Source organism: Macrotis lagotis, chromosome 1, assembly GCF_037893015.1.
Source record: "Macrotis lagotis isolate mMagLag1 chromosome 1, bilby.v1.9.chrom.fasta, whole genome shotgun sequence".
NCBI lineage: Eukaryota > Metazoa > Chordata > Mammalia > Peramelemorphia > Peramelidae > Macrotis > Macrotis lagotis.
The window spans coordinates 843,794,236-843,811,482 of record NC_133658.1 but is presented as its reverse complement, the minus strand read 5'-3'; the positions used below and the strand labels follow the sequence as shown (position 1 = coordinate 843,811,482).

At 44.7% G+C, this 17,247-nt stretch overlaps 1 protein-coding gene across 1 annotated transcript; it reads right to left on the bottom strand.

The window, feature by feature from the left end:
- Positions 1 to 271: 271 nt before the first annotated feature.
- CCKBR (cholecystokinin B receptor) lies at positions 272 to 15,716 on the bottom strand. The gene is made up of 5 exons (XM_074190917.1): positions 15,575 to 15,716; positions 3,333 to 3,584; positions 2,768 to 3,017; positions 1,983 to 2,170; positions 272 to 1,434 (listed from the first exon to the last, which is right to left on the bottom strand). Exons 1-5 carry the CDS (start codon positions 15,714 to 15,716, stop codon positions 869 to 871), a joined length of 1,398 nt encoding a protein of 465 aa, XP_074047018.1. The 3' UTR covers positions 272 to 868.
- Between the last annotated feature and the right edge of the window lie 1,531 nt (positions 15,717 to 17,247).

Below are 17,247 nucleotides of genomic sequence, written 5' to 3'. Positions count from 1 at the left end.
ATGAGGTAACAGGTATGCACCATGGAAGGTGACTGGAGTGCATGAGAAGATATGTTTGGAATTATAGAGATGAAGGGCAGATGAGGAGATCTAGAGTATATATATTCCTGCTCTCCTGAGTTCCTTTCCACCAAGAGCTTAGTTTGGGGTCAAGTTCTCCCCATATTCTAGGCATAAACCTTCCTATAGTTCTGACCCCATAAGCATACTGGCATCAGGAATAGAGGCTATTTTCATTTCTACCTCTTCCTTGACGTCCATGTGTCTTATGTGTCTTCAAGGGCTCTGAAATAAATGTAAGTGATTTGTGGTCTAACAGATATGGTCAGGATCAGGATTCTCAGTGCAGACTAGGGGCACATATCCAGGGGAAGTCCTGGGTCTGTTCTGTGCACACAGGGTCAGGGCTGACTGTGAGCTTCAGTGTAGGGGCAGGTGAGGTCCATTTTCCTGCCAAGAAGAGTTCCTGGTAGGTCAAGGATCACCTGAGCTACCCTTAGAACCTCCCCAGGTAGGACAATGCTCTGGTAGGTGTTAACAATTCTAGTCCAGGGAGGTCTTTCTTGTCTTGGGGTATATGATTTCTAGGAGTGTATTCATGTTAAGACTGTTAATCCTGTGTGCTGTGCCCAGTGGCAGTTTAGTTTGGGTTCAGTGCCAGATTAGAACTTTTCATAGTTCTTAAGGAAGTGATGCCTATGTCACCCTGAGGCAGGAGTGGGGAGGAATCTGACTCCCTATGGTAGGATAACCATTTTTCCTAAGACAGAAGGGACCCTTTTCCCCAAGGAGGAAGGGACAGTGTATTTCTCTGGGTTGGTTCCCTATCTTCCTAAACAAGATATGGTCTGCATGTCTTAGGATACCCTCAGCCAGGACCCAGGGTGCTAACAGTTGTATAGCTGAGACGAGATAGGGAGGTAGTGGGATGATCAAGTTCATGGTCATCACCTAGCCTGGGCCCGGCTCGAGCAACTCGGGCATGGGGTGGGTGGGGTCGACATCGAGCACAGGTGGCCATGCAGGCCTGACGGAATCGCCGATGCATAAAGCAGTAGACAAGTGGATTGACACAGGCAGAGGCATAGCTGAGCAGGTGGATGAAAGAGATAGGGGCTCCGGAGAGGGCACGATGGGCACCTTCCCTGTCAAAGGCACGCCATGTGTTGGCACTGTACAAGGGCAGCCAGCATAGGAAAAACAGCCCCACGATGACCAGCAGCATCCGTACTACCCGCTTCTTGGCCTGCAGCTGAGCCTGAGCCTGAGCTGACCATGAGCTCACCCCAGGGCCAGGGCCTCGGGCATCCCTTCTAGAGGCAGTGGGGGTCAATGCTGAGAGTTCCATTCCAGATTGTTCTGAGAGGAGATTCACATAGCAGCCATCACCATCCTGGCCTATGGATGCTCGGGTACTTGGCCCATTGGAAAGTGCTAAATAAGCAGGGGAGGAAGGAAAGAAATTAAGGTTGATAGATGTATACAAGACCCTGCTTAGCCACCTGATCTCCAGCTCCAACATTCTTGGACTTCCTTTCATTTTACTGCCTTCTGACTCTATAACTTCTAATCTAACTATGATCTTTGAATCATTCTGAGCAGTATTGGTAGTCTAAAGACCTGAGTTCTGAAACGAATCTGACTGAGGAATTTACTATTAGTGTGACCTTGGGCAAGTCACTTGGCCTCAGTTTCTTCAGTTGGGAATGAGAAGATTTCTAAGGACTTGGTTGAAAAAAGAGCTATATGTCTCAGAAAAATAAGAGTAAGTGCCACTCACTATTTGACTGACCTGGGTACTTACCCCTCTGACCTTCAGTTTCCTCATCTGTAAAATATCACTGAATGACCTCTAAGCGTCTTCCACTTGTCATCCAGTGGTCCCTCTTGAGCCCTAATTGGCTTGGGGTCCCTCCTCTACCTCGGATCATTTTTCCAAGTCAGTCCCCCTTTCCCCTCCTCAGCAGCACCCTCCGGCTGACCTGGGCTTGGCCCACCAGGTAATCCGCTGTGACTGCGGTCTCCGTTATGGCCCTGCTGCCCATGCCCCTGCCTCTGGCTCTGGCTCTCGAAGCGGATCCCCAGATAGAGTTCGCGGGAGATGAGACCGTAAGCCACAGCCATGACCACGCCAGGAACAAAAAACAGGAACAGGAGAAGCAACACCGACCTGTGGAGCAGGGAGGGGCAAGCTATCCGGATCATCCTATCAAAGAACCGTAGACCTCGCCCTGGGCCCCTCCCCCTCCAACTCCCCAATCGATGCATGCGAGGACACCGGTCTATCGCAGCCTCCCCTAGCCCTAACCAATCACAGAACCAGAACAGCTCCGGGACCCCGACCCCCCCCCCCCCCCCCCCCCGCACCTGGGACCCACGCGAGGGGGATTGCTGACGAGTTAGGAAGCTACCTGGGGACTGGAACTTGGGATGCTGAGCATCCCTGACCACACCTACAGCGAGGCCCGCCCTCTGAGGTCTGAAGCTTGCAATTTATTTACCTACAGTGATTCTGACTCCATGGGGGGGGGGGGGTGCCCCTAGGAAGGGCGTCACAGGCGCCTCTGGGGTGGGAGCCGAGCTCCTCGGGCCAGGTATGGAGGCTGATACAGGAGTCCTGGTCAACCAGAGGACTAAGGATAAGGGATCTCCCAGGATGTGTTGCAGGGACCAGGGAAGGGCACTCACACTCAGAAGCCCACGGAGGAGGAGCCCCGGGTGAACTGGTAGAGGGGTACCAAGTTATTCCCAGAGCGCTGAAGCTTACCATGCCTGGCGCACTTCCTCGCTGGGCCAGTTGTGCGTGCACTGTAGTACGCGGCGGTTCACAGGCCGCACAACAGAGTACACGGGATAGGGCAGCATGAGTAGCCCAGACACCAGCCATGTGGCCACGATGACACGCACGGCGTGGGAGCGTGTCTGCCACACGCGTGCCTGCAGAGGCCGGCAGATGGCACTGTAGCGCTCCAGGGCGATGGCCACCAGGCTCAGGGTGGACACACTAACAGACACTCCTGGGGAAAGAGGTGAGCAAGAGATACATCGTCACCATGCCAACTGAGGCCAAGGATAACTTCCTATGACCTCAAACGCTCTGCATCCCCAGCCCCCTAGACCTTAAATCCTAGAAAGGATCCTTCTATTTACCCAACCCTGAGATACTCGCCAGAGGCACTAAAGATGATGGCTAAACTGCCACGTTACATCACAGAATTTCATATTATCATACCCATATCCTGCACACAGAGACAATACTGCACTCCATCATCTCCTATTTACCCATCTCCTCTCTCTAGGACAAGTGATGCAAGGCAGGGGTGGGAGCTCACCCATGAGGTAGGTGACAGTCTTGCAGACTACAGTGCCGAAGATGAAGGTGCCCATGAGGTTGGGCAGGAGGGTGAAGGGCATACAGATCATGGCCAGGAGTAGGTCGCTGACAGCCAGTGAGAGCAGGAAGGCATTGGTGACCGTCCGCAGGCGACGACTTAGTCCCAAAACTGTGATTATCAGCATGTTTCCTCCCACACTCAGCAGGAAAATCACAACATACAGGGTCACCCTCACTGCCAACTCCAGCTCTGGGACCCAGAAAAGATGGCAACAGAGGTTGGTCAGGATCTGCTGAACTTGAGGTCCCTCCATCATATATCCTCAGACCAGGAGCCCTTCCCTCCAGTTCCAGGGTTCCCCTGACCCTCTTCATTTTGAGAAAATCCAAATGTACCTCTACTGAAGTCTTGTTCTATTCAACTGAGAATTAAAATATTCTGGAGTAAAAAGTGAGGCTTGGGAGAGTGGCTATGGATGAAATTTAGCAAAGAGACAACTTTTTAGGAAATTAGATACTAATAAATAATACCAGAGCTTAAAGTTTGCAAAGGACTTTATATATGTCATCTCATTTGATTCTTATAACTTCTCTAAGGGGTAGATGCTATAATTATTCCCACTTGACAGTTGAGGGAAAGAAGTTAAATAAATTGCCCAGCATCACACAGCTGGGTAACTGAGGCAGGGTTTGAACCCAGATCTCTCCAGATTGCAGCTTCAGCCCTCTATCTGGTATATTACCTCATTCTTTCAGAGGGAAGGACTTGCAGCTAGGTGGTCTAGTGAATAGAGTACTGGCCCTGGAGTCAGGAGGACCTGAGTTCAAATTAGACCTCAAACACTTAATACTTACCTAGCTGTGTGGCCTTGGGCAAGTCAGTTAACACCATCACCTTGCAAAAACCAGCCCCCCCCCAAAAAACCCCCCAACCAGATGTAAGGACTTATTTGAAAGAATCAAAAGTCTAATCAAGAGAGAAACTTTTATGGCTGGCAGAAAGTAAAGATCTTGTTGTAGCTTCTTCCCTCTTAAATATGCTGTTTGTAGAACCCCAGGCTAGAAAGTTCTGAAACCATGTCCCCCAGAGGAATGAGACAGAGATAAAAAAGCATTCTGCCCTTGGGAAAAAATGTGCTGGGAGATAAGGTTCTCTCATTCAGAGCTAAAGAGCAGAGGTGAGAAGGCAAATTATCGCCCTTGTGAGTTGCAAATAGGTAGTTAATAACTGGAAGGAAGCCTATTGGGGTGGAGTGTGAAGAACTAACTAAGAATATGGTTTTTTTCTTCACCAGAGGCACTAAAGATGATGGCTAAACTGCCATGTTGCATCATAAGAATTTCATATTATCTTATATCCATATTCTGCACATAGAGAAAAGGACTGAAAATTGAAAGAGGACTTTGAGATCAGCTAGTTCAATTCCTAATTTTATAGTTGAAGAAACTGAAGTCCAGGGACATGAAATAAATTGCTTATCATCACAAAGGTAGAAAGGTAGAAAGTATCATGGAGAATGATTCCCAACCAGATCCTCTAGCCAAAGTCCATGCTCTTTTCACTCAATAATTTATCTTGAAATTTATTCATTTTTGTTTTGTTTCCCTTCTTAATGACTTCTGAGGACATGACTTGACCTTATCTACTTTAAAATCTAGCAGATACCCCTGTACAAAAGCAGTTCCCTATTTTAAAAGATGTTTGTTGAACAAATAAAGGGAATTTGTTTACATTTGAGCATTGGAAAGAAAAGGGTACTTAAAATTATGGTTAGGTATTGGAATTCTTTTTTTTTAGTTTTCCTTTAAATTTTAGCTCTTGGCTTATATTTAACCATTAAACCATTGAACTATTTATCCTATAAGTTGAAGTAATTGTGTTGTGCAGTCATTTCTGACTCTTTGTGGCCACATTTGAGATTTTCTTTGCAAAGATACTGGAATGGTTTGTCATTTCCTTCTCCAGTTTGATAGATGAGGAAAATGAGGTAAATAGGGTTAAGTGACTTGCCCAGAGTCACTCAGCTAGTCTGAGCTGGTTTTAATGCATGAAGAGGAGTCTTCCTGATTCCAAGCCCAGTGTTGTATTCATTATGCCATCTAGCTGCCTCATGATGCTGTCCTTCATTCTCAAAGAAGACTATGACCTCAGGGAAGTGATGCCATGGCAAGCACAGAAATTGGATTTGAGTGAGGGGTGCTCTTCCAGAGTCATCTGGGTCCAGTGACCAGATGCGAATTAGATGTGATTTGTCCAAGATCATACAGCTAGTAGGCATCTAATGTCTGAGGTCAGATTCTAGCTCCAGTCCTCCTGACTCTAAGACCAGTACTCTATCTACTGTACCACCTAGCTGTCCAACTGCCTTCAGTCCCCATTTTTTATTCTTTATTTAAATGTTTTTGGGAGCTGCTGCAAAAGTTTAAAGTAAAGAATTTTCTAAAAATGTGGATTTTGCATTCCATCCTTGTTCCCTTTCAGAGTATAGCCAAATTATTGGTCTAATGATAAGAAGTATTAAAAAACCCACTTAAAAGTGGTAGGAGCTCCTTGGGATGACATGAGGCCATTCCAAAGGAATAATATTATATTTTCCTTTGAACCCTCACCTAGTTTCCTCTACAATCCATGGGTATGAGTATGGATCTATGTACTCTGAGATGCAAGCTTGGACGTTTGTTCTGTCCATACACTTCTCTTAAGTCACATACTATTTTGGTCAAACAGTTTTAACTAAGCCCTGGTTTCTTTGGGTAGTCTTTCTGCCCTATAGACTAGGGACTAACTAAAGGTTAGTTTCATTCCCCAGACATCAAAGGAGCTAATGCTATTTGTGTTGTGGAATTGAGTATGTATGCTGATATTCATCCACACTGCAGGAGCAAGAAGTCAACCTACATGGAAGTAAAAGAAGAAAGCTTATTAACTGAATGAATGAAGGATAGGTGAGTGGATAATTTGTGGATGGGTACATGGATGAAGAGATGGATAAAAGATGGGAGCATAGTTGGAGGTCATCTAGGTAAATCCCTGAGAAAAGTTATGGGGAGCTACTCAGAAATGGGTGAGGGAATTGTGAAACTCAGTACCCAGGAAGGATGTTTAGTGATAGCTTTAAGGGAGCTATGAATGTAGAAGGTCACCCAGGACTGGAATTCCATTATCACATGAAGGATTCTTAGGCAATATCACCCTTTGCTTCCTTTCTCCATCATGTGTCAGCATTCTGCCCCTTAGTTCAATCCATCTTTTCTTTTACATTCCTTCTCAGGATGAGAAAACCATGCCCATTCAGGGCATCTTGGTACTATGTAGCCTTCTGCTGGGGGTGAGCTCTGTTCCAGCACTCAGTATAGTGGTTAGTACATAGAAGGTTCTGGTTCTTGTCCTTCATTATCGAAGAAGATCAAAATGACATCACAATGTTTGAGACAAATTACTATGTGTTCTACTGTGGCTGATCAGACCAATATGAGCTTGGAATTCTCTGCCACAGGTTGGGCACAAATAGTCCAAAATAGGCACAAATAGGTGACTGACTGTCCCTACCCCAAAATAGGGTTAGGGAGAGAAGAAAGGCTGAGCAGTATAGAAAGATCTGGAAAAAAGAGGAGAAAACTGGGGCAAATGTAGAGGGGACAAGAAGAATGAAGGGGAAGAAGATAGGAGTGTGAGGGGAGAATACTAAAGAGGTTGTGGGCTTCAGGGTAAAGAGTAAGGGGACTAGGAAGATAAAGGGGAAAACTAAGAAGATATTGGAGTCACTCACACATAGAAGGTACTTGCATGGATGAGATCCTGGAGGATGTAAAGGAGAGGGCTGAAGATAGAATCTTGAGACCAATCATATTTAATGACAGGCAGAGAAAGAAGACTCCGGAAAAACAAAGGAAAATCCATTGAGGTAGGGATACCCAGGAAAGCTTGGAGTTAGGAAGCTAAGATATGAAGGGATCTACAATTAGTGCTGGTTCCCAGTGACATTCTGCAGAGAGGCTTAGGAAGACCAACAAGTCCAGACAATGAAGCAATATATGGATGCTGGAAGTAAGTTAGGTTCAGGGACTATGACAGGACTTTTCCCCTCATTCCCCACTCCCACATCCAACCTCACAAACCATGGGTGGAGGATGCTCTGGTGATTGAGAGACTGGTGAAGATGAGAAAAGGAAGAAGAAGGATGAAGTAGAAAGTACCCTGCCTGGACCAAGTCAAGAAGGGGCTCAGAAGGACATCCTGAAGCAGCAACCATAGTCTAGAAATGGTGACAGATAATTTCATTCCTTCAGCCAGAAAAGCCAAAGAGCAAACAGGGTAGTCAGGCTGACACTGAGAGTGTAGGGCGCGGGGTGGGGGAGGAATGGTGTGATGACAGGATTTTCTGGAGTCAGAGACAGGGTAGAGATAGAATCCCATTTGATTTTAAATTTCTTGAGAGCAGGGGCTGTGTGGTATCTCTCATTGGAGCCACAGCAAAGAGCACATAGTAAGTGCTTAATAAATTTCTTGAATTAAAATGTTAGAACTAGAAGAGGCCTTAGAGGAGAAAGTTCTAGACCTTTGTGCTAATGATTCTAGTGAGACCCATGAATCCTTTCTCAGAATAATGTTTCTAAGGATATAAAATACATATGACTACAAAGAAAACCAATTATATCAAAACACTAAAAGTTCTAAGTTCTCAAATCTATTCATGGATCTCTTGAGGGTCCTAGGTTAGGAACTACTGCTTAGGAAAATATCTCAAGCTGTATTTTCAAAATTATTCCTCATGATCCTGTTAGTTTCATGAAAAGTGAGTGATGTATGATAAAGAAATGTAAAAGAAATGTAAATATTTGTAGTATTTTTCCCTTTACAATGTGAATAAGAAATGACATAAAATAATAGCAGCTCCTATTTCTTTAGTACTTTAGATGGTTTTTTTTTGCAAGGCAATGGGATTAAGTGGCTTGCCCAAGGCCATATAGCTAGGTAATTATTAAGTGTCTGAGGCTGGATTTGAATTCAGGTACTCCTGACTCCAGGACCAGTGCTCTATCCACTGTACCACCTCCCCTCTTTAGTACTTTAAAAAGGTTTCTAAAGCATTTTTTTCACAACACTTTTGGTAGATTTAGATTTATCAACTATAGTTGAAAATATAGGAATAGTGGACTCTTGGCTGGCGATAATATACACCTAATGAGGATTGTTCAAAGTATATTTGCCTGGAGTCTTGTAAATCTAATCAAGATGGCTTTAAATTGAAAAGGGAAGGGGAGGAAGAAAACTGCATGCTTATTCAGACACACGCACACACACACACACATGCAGACACACACACAGACAGACACAGACACAGACACACACACACACACATCTTTCTACCAAACAACACCACAGAGTGAGGAAGGTGCAAAAGAGGAAGAATCAATAGAGAGGACCAGTAATTCACAGGAGATAATATCCAAGAAAAGGGCCAGCAATAAAATTCATGGCCTCAGATGTCAATCCACAAATTCACAAAGGAGGGAAAATAAACTGAAGGTGAATGAGAGATTCTAACACACAAAGACAAATGTGACCTCATGGTTCTCCCTGAGAATTGATTAGGAGGGAACTCATGGCTGGACTATAGCTATGGCAAGGTATGACATGATTCAAAGTGAAGAGAATTAATCAAAGGGGTAGTAAAACAGGATTATATAATAAGAGGATACATTTAAGTAAAGAAATCCAGGACTTGGAAAGAATGTGGAAAGGAGAGTATTTGGGTGAGAATCAGTGAAAGGAAAGGGAGAAACCACATTGGTGTGAGCATTTCACAAACCACCCAGACAAGAAGAGGAAATAGAGTAAATGTTTGGAAAACAGGTGACACAGATAGCATAATATTGTAGTGATAGGAAGACTTTAATTATTCCAACTATCACTGGAACTCTGTCTCTATCATGGAGGAATGGTTGATAAATTCTTGATTTGCCTTAATGGGAAAAATTATTCCACAACTGATTGGGGAAGTGGTGAGGGAAAACATTTTTTGAGTCTGATTTTGATCAACAAGGAGGAAGTGGTTGCTTGAAGTTGGAAGGACAGAACTCTGGAGCAAGTGGTCATTCATTCCACCTATTGCTTGAAATGTACCTTAGATTATGGAAGAACAGATTTCAAAACATCCAGAGAAAGAAGTAAATCCCTATTAATAACAGGACATGTCATGCTAAAAGCATTTTTATAGGGTTACTAGTTGTAGGTACAATATACCTAGATTTAAGCAAAACAACTGACAAAGTTTCTAAAGTTATCTTTTGAACACAATGGAGATGTGGGTTAGATGATGGGTATAATTAGTGGATTTAGAATTTATTGAATAATGAGACCTGAAAAAAAGTGATTGATGGATTTATGTTAAGGTGTGGGAAAAAAAGAAAACAAATGTTTATTAAATGACTATTATGTGCTAGAGAATTTACAAAGTGCTTTATAAATATTATCTCATTTGATTCTCACAACTTTTGGAGGCAGAGCTGTTGTTCTCATCCCCATTTTATAGTTGAGGGATAATGTTTGTCCTTCATTCTCAAAGAAGACCACAACATCAGGGAGGTGATCCATGACAAGCACATGAATTGGATTTGAGTGGGGTGGGGGTGGGAGGGGGATGTGCTAAGTCACCAGCCTCATTTTCTCCTCCAGAGTCATCTGGGTCCAGTGGCCAGATACAAATCAGGATGACTGGAGATAGTCCTGGATGTGAGACAGTTAGGATTAAGTGCCTTTCCCAAGGTCATATAGCTAGTAAATGTCTGAGACTGGATTCTAAGCCATCACACCTCACTACCTGTCTAGTTAAGGAAACTGAGTCAGGTTAATCAGTTAGTGAGTGTTAAAGGCTATATTTGAACTCAGTTCTTCCTGACTATAGGTCCATAACGCTTATCCACTGTACTAGCTATTATATGCTTGTTTCTGTACTGTTCAATTTTTTAAATTAATAAAATATGGATGAAGGGGTTAGAATGATTACAAATGGCATAAACATATCAGATAACAGAGTAAGGATCTAAAAAGATCTTGGTGGATTAGAATGATTAGAATGAGGAAGTTTGATGAGGACAAATAGAATGCCCTATACTTGGGTTCAAAAAAATCAACTTAATATGTACAAGACTGGAAAAGGCATGTCTAGATGTTGGTTTGTCTGAAAGTAACACTGGGGGTTTTAGTGGATTCTAAGAACAATATCAGTCAATGGAAGGACATGACAACCATAAAATCTAATGCGAGTTAAAACTGAATTCAGAGAAGTAAAATGTCCAGTACAAAGGACATACTAGTTGGCTATAGACCATGTCTAGAGTATGAAATTCAGTTTTGCATGCCACATTTTAGGAAATATTGATAAAAGTTAGTATAGAGTCATCAAACCTGGGGCCTGCAAGCCTACTACCCTCCTGTGATATGAATTGGATTACAATGTAATTGAGAACAATTTAATGAAATACATAAAGATACAATAAAACAAAGATGATGTTACTATATGGTTTTCTAAGTCAATGGTGTACCTATGGGTTCTTCTATATGGTTTAGTGGCTCTTATTTCTATTTGAGTTTGATACCACTGAATCAGTGTTCTGATGAAGTTAACCAGAATGGTAGGCTGATTGGAGACATTCCATTAAATAGCTGGTTGAAAGAAGTGGGGATATTTAGTACGGAGCAGAGAAAGCTCAGAGGAGATATGATAGGATGAGCTTGAAGGGCTGTCACTTGGAAGAAAAATTAGTCTTGTTATGCTTAGCTCTAGAGAATAGCATTATGATCAGTGGGTGGAAACTACTGAGAAGCAAATTGCAATTTGATGTAGGGAAAAATTTTCTAACCATTAGAGATTTTCAAAAGTAGAATGGGATGCTTTGGAAGGTAATGGGTTCCCTTTTACTGAAAGCCTTCAAGTAGAACGCTTAGTTTTTCTATTCATTAGGGATATCATGGAAGGATTTCCTGTTCAATGACAAGTTGGGCTATATAACCTAGGAGATCAGAGATAAAGTATTATTAGCCACATGTGACAGATGAGGAATCTGAGGTTCACAGTAGTAAAGTGATTTGCCCATGGTTACATAACCAATAAGTATCAGGACTGAAAGCATCTATAGACCACAGATTACAAGCTAAAAAAGATCTTGGGGGCAGCTAGGTGGTGCAGTGGATCGAACACTGGCCTTGGAGTCAGGAAGTACCTGAGTTCAAATCCAGCCTCAGACACTTAATAATTAACTAGCTGTGTGGCCTTGGGCAAGCCACTTAACCCCATTGCCTTACAAAAACTAAAATAAAAAATTTAAAAAAAGATCTCAAAGATCATTTAGTCCAACCGTCTCATTTCACAGAAAAGAAAACTGAGACCCAACAAGGTTAACTGACTGATAGTCATTAGCATTAGCATCAGTATTTGAATTCGAGTTCTGGGATACCAGTGTCTTGGCTCTTTCCTTCTAAGTTGCCCTCCAATGGACCCAGCCAGAACTTCAACTTCAAGTGTTCCATTACACTTCAGTGCCACTTTTGAAACACTTACTGTGGGAAGAAATTTTTCATTGTGAAAATAGGCTTAATTTTCTGTACTTTTCTCTAAAATATCTTCAATTGCCTAGCCAAACATACTTGGGTCCCATCAAAATGCTAACAGCCACTGTGCCTTAGAGGACAAACCACTGGACTTGGGTAAAAAAAGGACCTTGGTTTGAAGTTTTTCTCTTAATGTTGCTTGTTTAGAATCCTTTAGTTCCTCTGAGCCTTAGTTTTCTCATCCATTAATTCATTACACATATGAATGAAACAATTCTTGTTTTCAGGGAGTTTATTTTCTATTGTCATCTGTCCTACCCATTTTTTTGGCAATATCATACTTGCCCCTTTGCAGACTTGTTAAAATGAAAATGCTTCATAATTCTTAAAAACTGTAGAAATGCTGATTATAATTTTTGTAATGATATATTTCAAACCCAAGAGTCCAATTCCTTTTTTTTTTTTAGGTTTTTGCAAGGAAAATGGGGTTAAGTGGCTTGCCCAAGGCCACACAGCTAGGTAATTATTAAGTGTTTGAGACCAGATTTGAACCCAGGTACTCCTGACTCCAGGGCCAGTGCTTTATCCACTGTGCCACCTAGCGGCCCCAATTCCATTTCTTTTAAAATACTGCCCTCTCTTTGGAACTCATCTCATTGTACAAATGAGAAAATGAAAGCCCAGAAGATAAAGTGACTTGCCCAAGGTCAAAGAGCAAGCTAATGACAGTACATCTGTAAAGGGATTTAAATCCTTCCTCTAAGGGCTTGCTTCCTGGATGACCTTGAGCAAATCATTTTCCCTTCCTAGACCTCAATTTTCCTATCCATAAAATGGGGACTGGAAGCAGAGTAGGTGACCTCTGAGGTCCTCCACAAATTTGAATCTGATGCTAAGATCTTTGCAGTAAAAGTTGCTGCTGCAATGTCACTGCAGTGCTCTCCAGAGTCATATAGGTGGAAAAAGGGGGACCAAGCTGGAATGAGCTTTCCAATAAGAGCAGATGGAGAAAAGGAAAAAAATAGAAAGATGAGGCCAGAGGAAAGTAGATGGAACTGAAAGGAAGGAGCTCAGGCAAAGCATCAGCTACAGTTGGTGACCTTCGAGACGCCAGGACAGAGCTCAACCTAGTAAGGGAGAAGTCTCCTCTGTTCCTTCTCAGTTCCAATTCTCTTCATTTGAGATGGTGGCCAAAGCAAGTTTAAATATAAGGTTAAACTCAGTATGAACACAGAGCAGGGAACCGCCCCTTTTTTTCATTAGCTGAGTCCAGTTACTAAGTCTGTCTCTTTTCCGGTCACCCACCTCACTCCCTCACTCTCCTGTCCTAATTCCACTCCATCTCCCAGACTCCTTCCACCCTAAACCCTCCATCACTTAGAAACTCCCCTCCCTCCCTTTCTTCTCATACACAATTATTCACATTCCCATGGTTTAGTCTTCTTTTTCTCTTTCTCACACACTCTCACACATACTCCATTTCAGAAATTCTCCTATATTTTCTCATACACACATACCCTCCCACTCAGTCCTCTCTTCCTTTTCTTTATACATACTTCTCAGTTCTCTCTCTCAAACACACACAGCCTCTGTCTTTTTCTTATGGATAAACATACTCCATTCTCTCTCTCAATCTCTCTCACAAACACACTCACACACACACACACAAGCACACACAAACACAAACAGCATTCTCACACAGTCATATCTCTCTCATGTCAAATTCCTTTCTATATTATTTCATAAGTGGTCCTATCAATACTGTGATTTCAAGAGGGAATTACTAATATACCTCTGATATTGCATAAAAATAAGACATCCTCTCAAAAGACCTTATAAGCATTGCTTCTCTTCTCCAGGGATTATTTTTCATTTAATCTGAGGAATTCCTATTTATAGAAACACCCTGATTTATAACACATAATTGTGAAAATCGCCTTCACTGCTAAGAAGTCAAGTGACTTACTTGCCCCTGGTCACACAGCCAGCCTTTGTCAGAAGCAGGATTTCAAATTAGGTTTTTTTTGGATCTAAGGCTGACCTGCTATCTACCTGCCCAAGCTAGCATTTATCTTTGGAAACACTTAAGATTGGCAAACTGTTGTAATACAAAGTTTTATTTAACTTGCATAACAGTTCTATGAGGTGGGCACCAGGAATTGTTTTCCTCATTTTGGATTAGTCATTGATTCAGACCTAGAAGGGACCTTTGAGGGCACCTTGTTCCTCATTATGTAGATGAGGAAATTGAAGCCCAGAGTGGCTAAATCACTGGCCAAAGATCACTTATTTGATGGTGTCACAGGCAAGATTCCAATCAGGGTTTCTCTAATTCCAAATTCACCCTATTATACTGGTTGGGGGTTAACAGAGACATGCCAGGGGAGCAAGGGCAAGTCTTCTAGGGAGCTCTGGCCAAAGTGATTGTTGGATCTAAAAAGAGACTGAAAGCTTCTAGTCTGCCTCTATTTATCTCTGAATCTTTTCTCTATCTTCATCTCTCTAATTTTTTAATTCATATTATATGATACATGCAACACTTTATAATTTTCAAAGTTTTTACTATTCATTCATTCAAACATCCATTCACTGAGAGGTAGACTTGTCCTGGGAAAGCATACATTCTGGATAGAGAGATAAGAAAACAAAAAACAAATACAAATTAATTGCTCAATTTCTATTTGCCCTGAAGGATTCCCAGATGAAGGATAGGAATGAAGTAGAGTCAAATTGGGAAGGCACCTTGGAAAAGGTGACTCAGGTATTCTAGGAAATGAAGGATGATGATTGAAAGGCACACGGGGTAGCAAAGGACCAGGCCTGTGGAAGGAGAAAGGGGGTTCCAGGGGGCAGGGGCAGAAGAGCCAAGAGCACAAAAGATGATCAGTTGGTGGAAGAAAGACTAGCATCCAGAGGTGGATGAAGGGGTGTGGCAGGGATGCCACTGTTCTGTGGGGAGATGGAGAGAATGGTAGTGACAAGGGAGGTCGGGAAGCCAGGGGAGATGAGGAGGAGGAAGAGATTTTGGAAAGAGGGATTTGAAGGAAGTGAGCTCAGAGTAACAGTAGGTGAGAGGAACCAGCAGTCTTGGAATGGGATGGGATGGGCAATAGACATGCTTTTGTGGGGACAGAATGCTGAGGGAGGGAGGGAGCAGGCCATGGGACAGGCGGTAGAATAAATTCAGGGAGACTCCAGCAAGAGAAATGCTTCGAGTAAACCCTAAGGAAAAGGATCCCAAATTGAAGGGATTAGGAAATATGGAGTTCAGTAAACGGAGCTATTCCATCTTCTCGGCCCCGAGTGCCTTCTCAGCTCCGGCAGCTTCTTAGACTCAACACCAGATTTAATATATGCTCCATTTGGGCCCTATTCACAGAAGCATTCTAAGTCTTTACAACTCAACAGTTTTCTTTAAGGGGGTTTGCCCCCCAGTCATCAGAGCAAGCTCCCCGTTATGTCCACAGTCCCCTAATGCTGCCCGTCTTGGCACCTTACCCTTGCTCTTCTCGTCACCCCCAACCCCATGGTCTTGGGTTTTGGTCCCTGAGACACCGGAGGAAGGAAAAGGCAGAAGAAGCTGGAACGGGGGGTGGGGGGGAATGGGCTTTGGGAATCAGAGAGTCCCCGATGGAGAAGACAGGGAGAGAGGTGGGGCAAGGGGTAGCCAGACGGGGAGTACTCACCTCGGGGTGACCTGCCGGCTCCAGAGCCTCCTCGGGGAGATTCGCAGCTACTATTGGCACTACTGTTAGCACTGCTGTTGGGGAACAGGGCACCCGGACCGCAGTGGGACGGCGGCTCGGGCGCGCTCCTGTTTAGCTCCATGGCCCCAGGGTAGAGGCGGGCCTGGGTCGAGCCCCCTGCTGCCCGGGCGCCCCGGGGGCCGCTTGCCACCGGTTCCACCTGCTCCCGCCTCTGCCGCCCCGGTGCCCCAGAACTGGCCCCTCCGCTGTGTGACCGCTCCGCCCTCTGCCTCCGGCCGGCACCTTGTGCTCGCTCCCACGCGGATCTCGCCCTCTCCCTCCCTCCGTGCTCCCCGTCCCCGCTCTCCCCGTCCCTGCCTCGGCGCGTGCCTCTCCTCCCGTTTCTCTAGCCTTGAGTCTCTCCTTGACTCCCCGCGAATCTTTTCCCTCGGCTTTCTCCCAGTTCCCTGCGGCTTTCCGCCTCCGCTCCCCCAAACCCCTAAAAACCTCCCTCCCCCTTTCCAGGGGACTCCCAGCTTCGTTCACCCCGCAGTGGGATCTGCTGCTGCTGGGGCTGGGGTGGCGGGGAGAGCCCCGCCCCTCTCCTCCCCGCTAAGCCGAGCTGGGGTCCCGCCCCCCTCTCTGCAGCTCGGCCCCTGGTCCTGGGGGTGGGAATAGGGGGATCAAGGGGGTGTTTATTTCTGCGGCTCGAGCCCCAGTTTCTGGAGGGAGTCAGACTGGACTGCGGCTGCTACTGTGGATGGAGGGCGGGGTGGGGGGGGGGGGCGGAGGACTAGAGGGAACCATGGGGGTGATAGGAGACGAGATCCGACTTCTTAATTGTACAGTGCGTTAGAGCACTGGCTTCGGAGTCAGGACGACGACGGGAGTTCGAATCCAGCCTCAGACACTTGCTATTTACTAGCTGTGTGACCTTGGGCAAGTCACTTAACCCTGATTGCCTCACATCCAGGACCATCTCCAGTCGTCCTGATTCATACCTAGCCACTGAACCTAGATGACTCAGGAGGAGAAAGTGAGGATGGTGACATAGCACGACATCCCCTCACTCAACTCCAGTTCATGTACTTGTCATGGCATCATCTCTCTGATGTTGTGGTCTTCGTCAAAGATAAAGGACAGGGGGCGGCTAGGTGGCGCAGTGGATAAAGCACAGGCCCGGGAGTCAGGAGTACCTGGGTTCAAATCCGGTCTCAGACATTTAATAATTACCTAGCTGTGTGGCCTTGGGCAAGCCACTTAACCGCATTTGCCTTGCAAAAAAGATAAAGAACAAACATTACTTTAGCTATGCTGCCACCATTGACCTCTGGGACACCAAAATGTAGAGTGGGACATCCATTTGGGGGCAAGTGTGAGGTGTGGACTGGGGGCAGGGGAGGCTCACAACCTCTCACTTTGAGTTTTCTGTTCCAGCACACCCCTCCTATAACTAACTCCTGACTGTTCCCAGTAGTGCGCCTAGGGACACAGTGACATCCCAAGTCCCAATAACAGCTTGGCTCCAAAGACATCTGACTCAATAACAACCCTCAGTGAAAAGCTCTGCACTCAGTGTCCCCACCATCTTGGCCCCAATGTCATGACCAGTCATATATCTGGTCCCCGTAATACTACAGTCACAGTCACGGGCCAGGCCCCAATGGCAGACC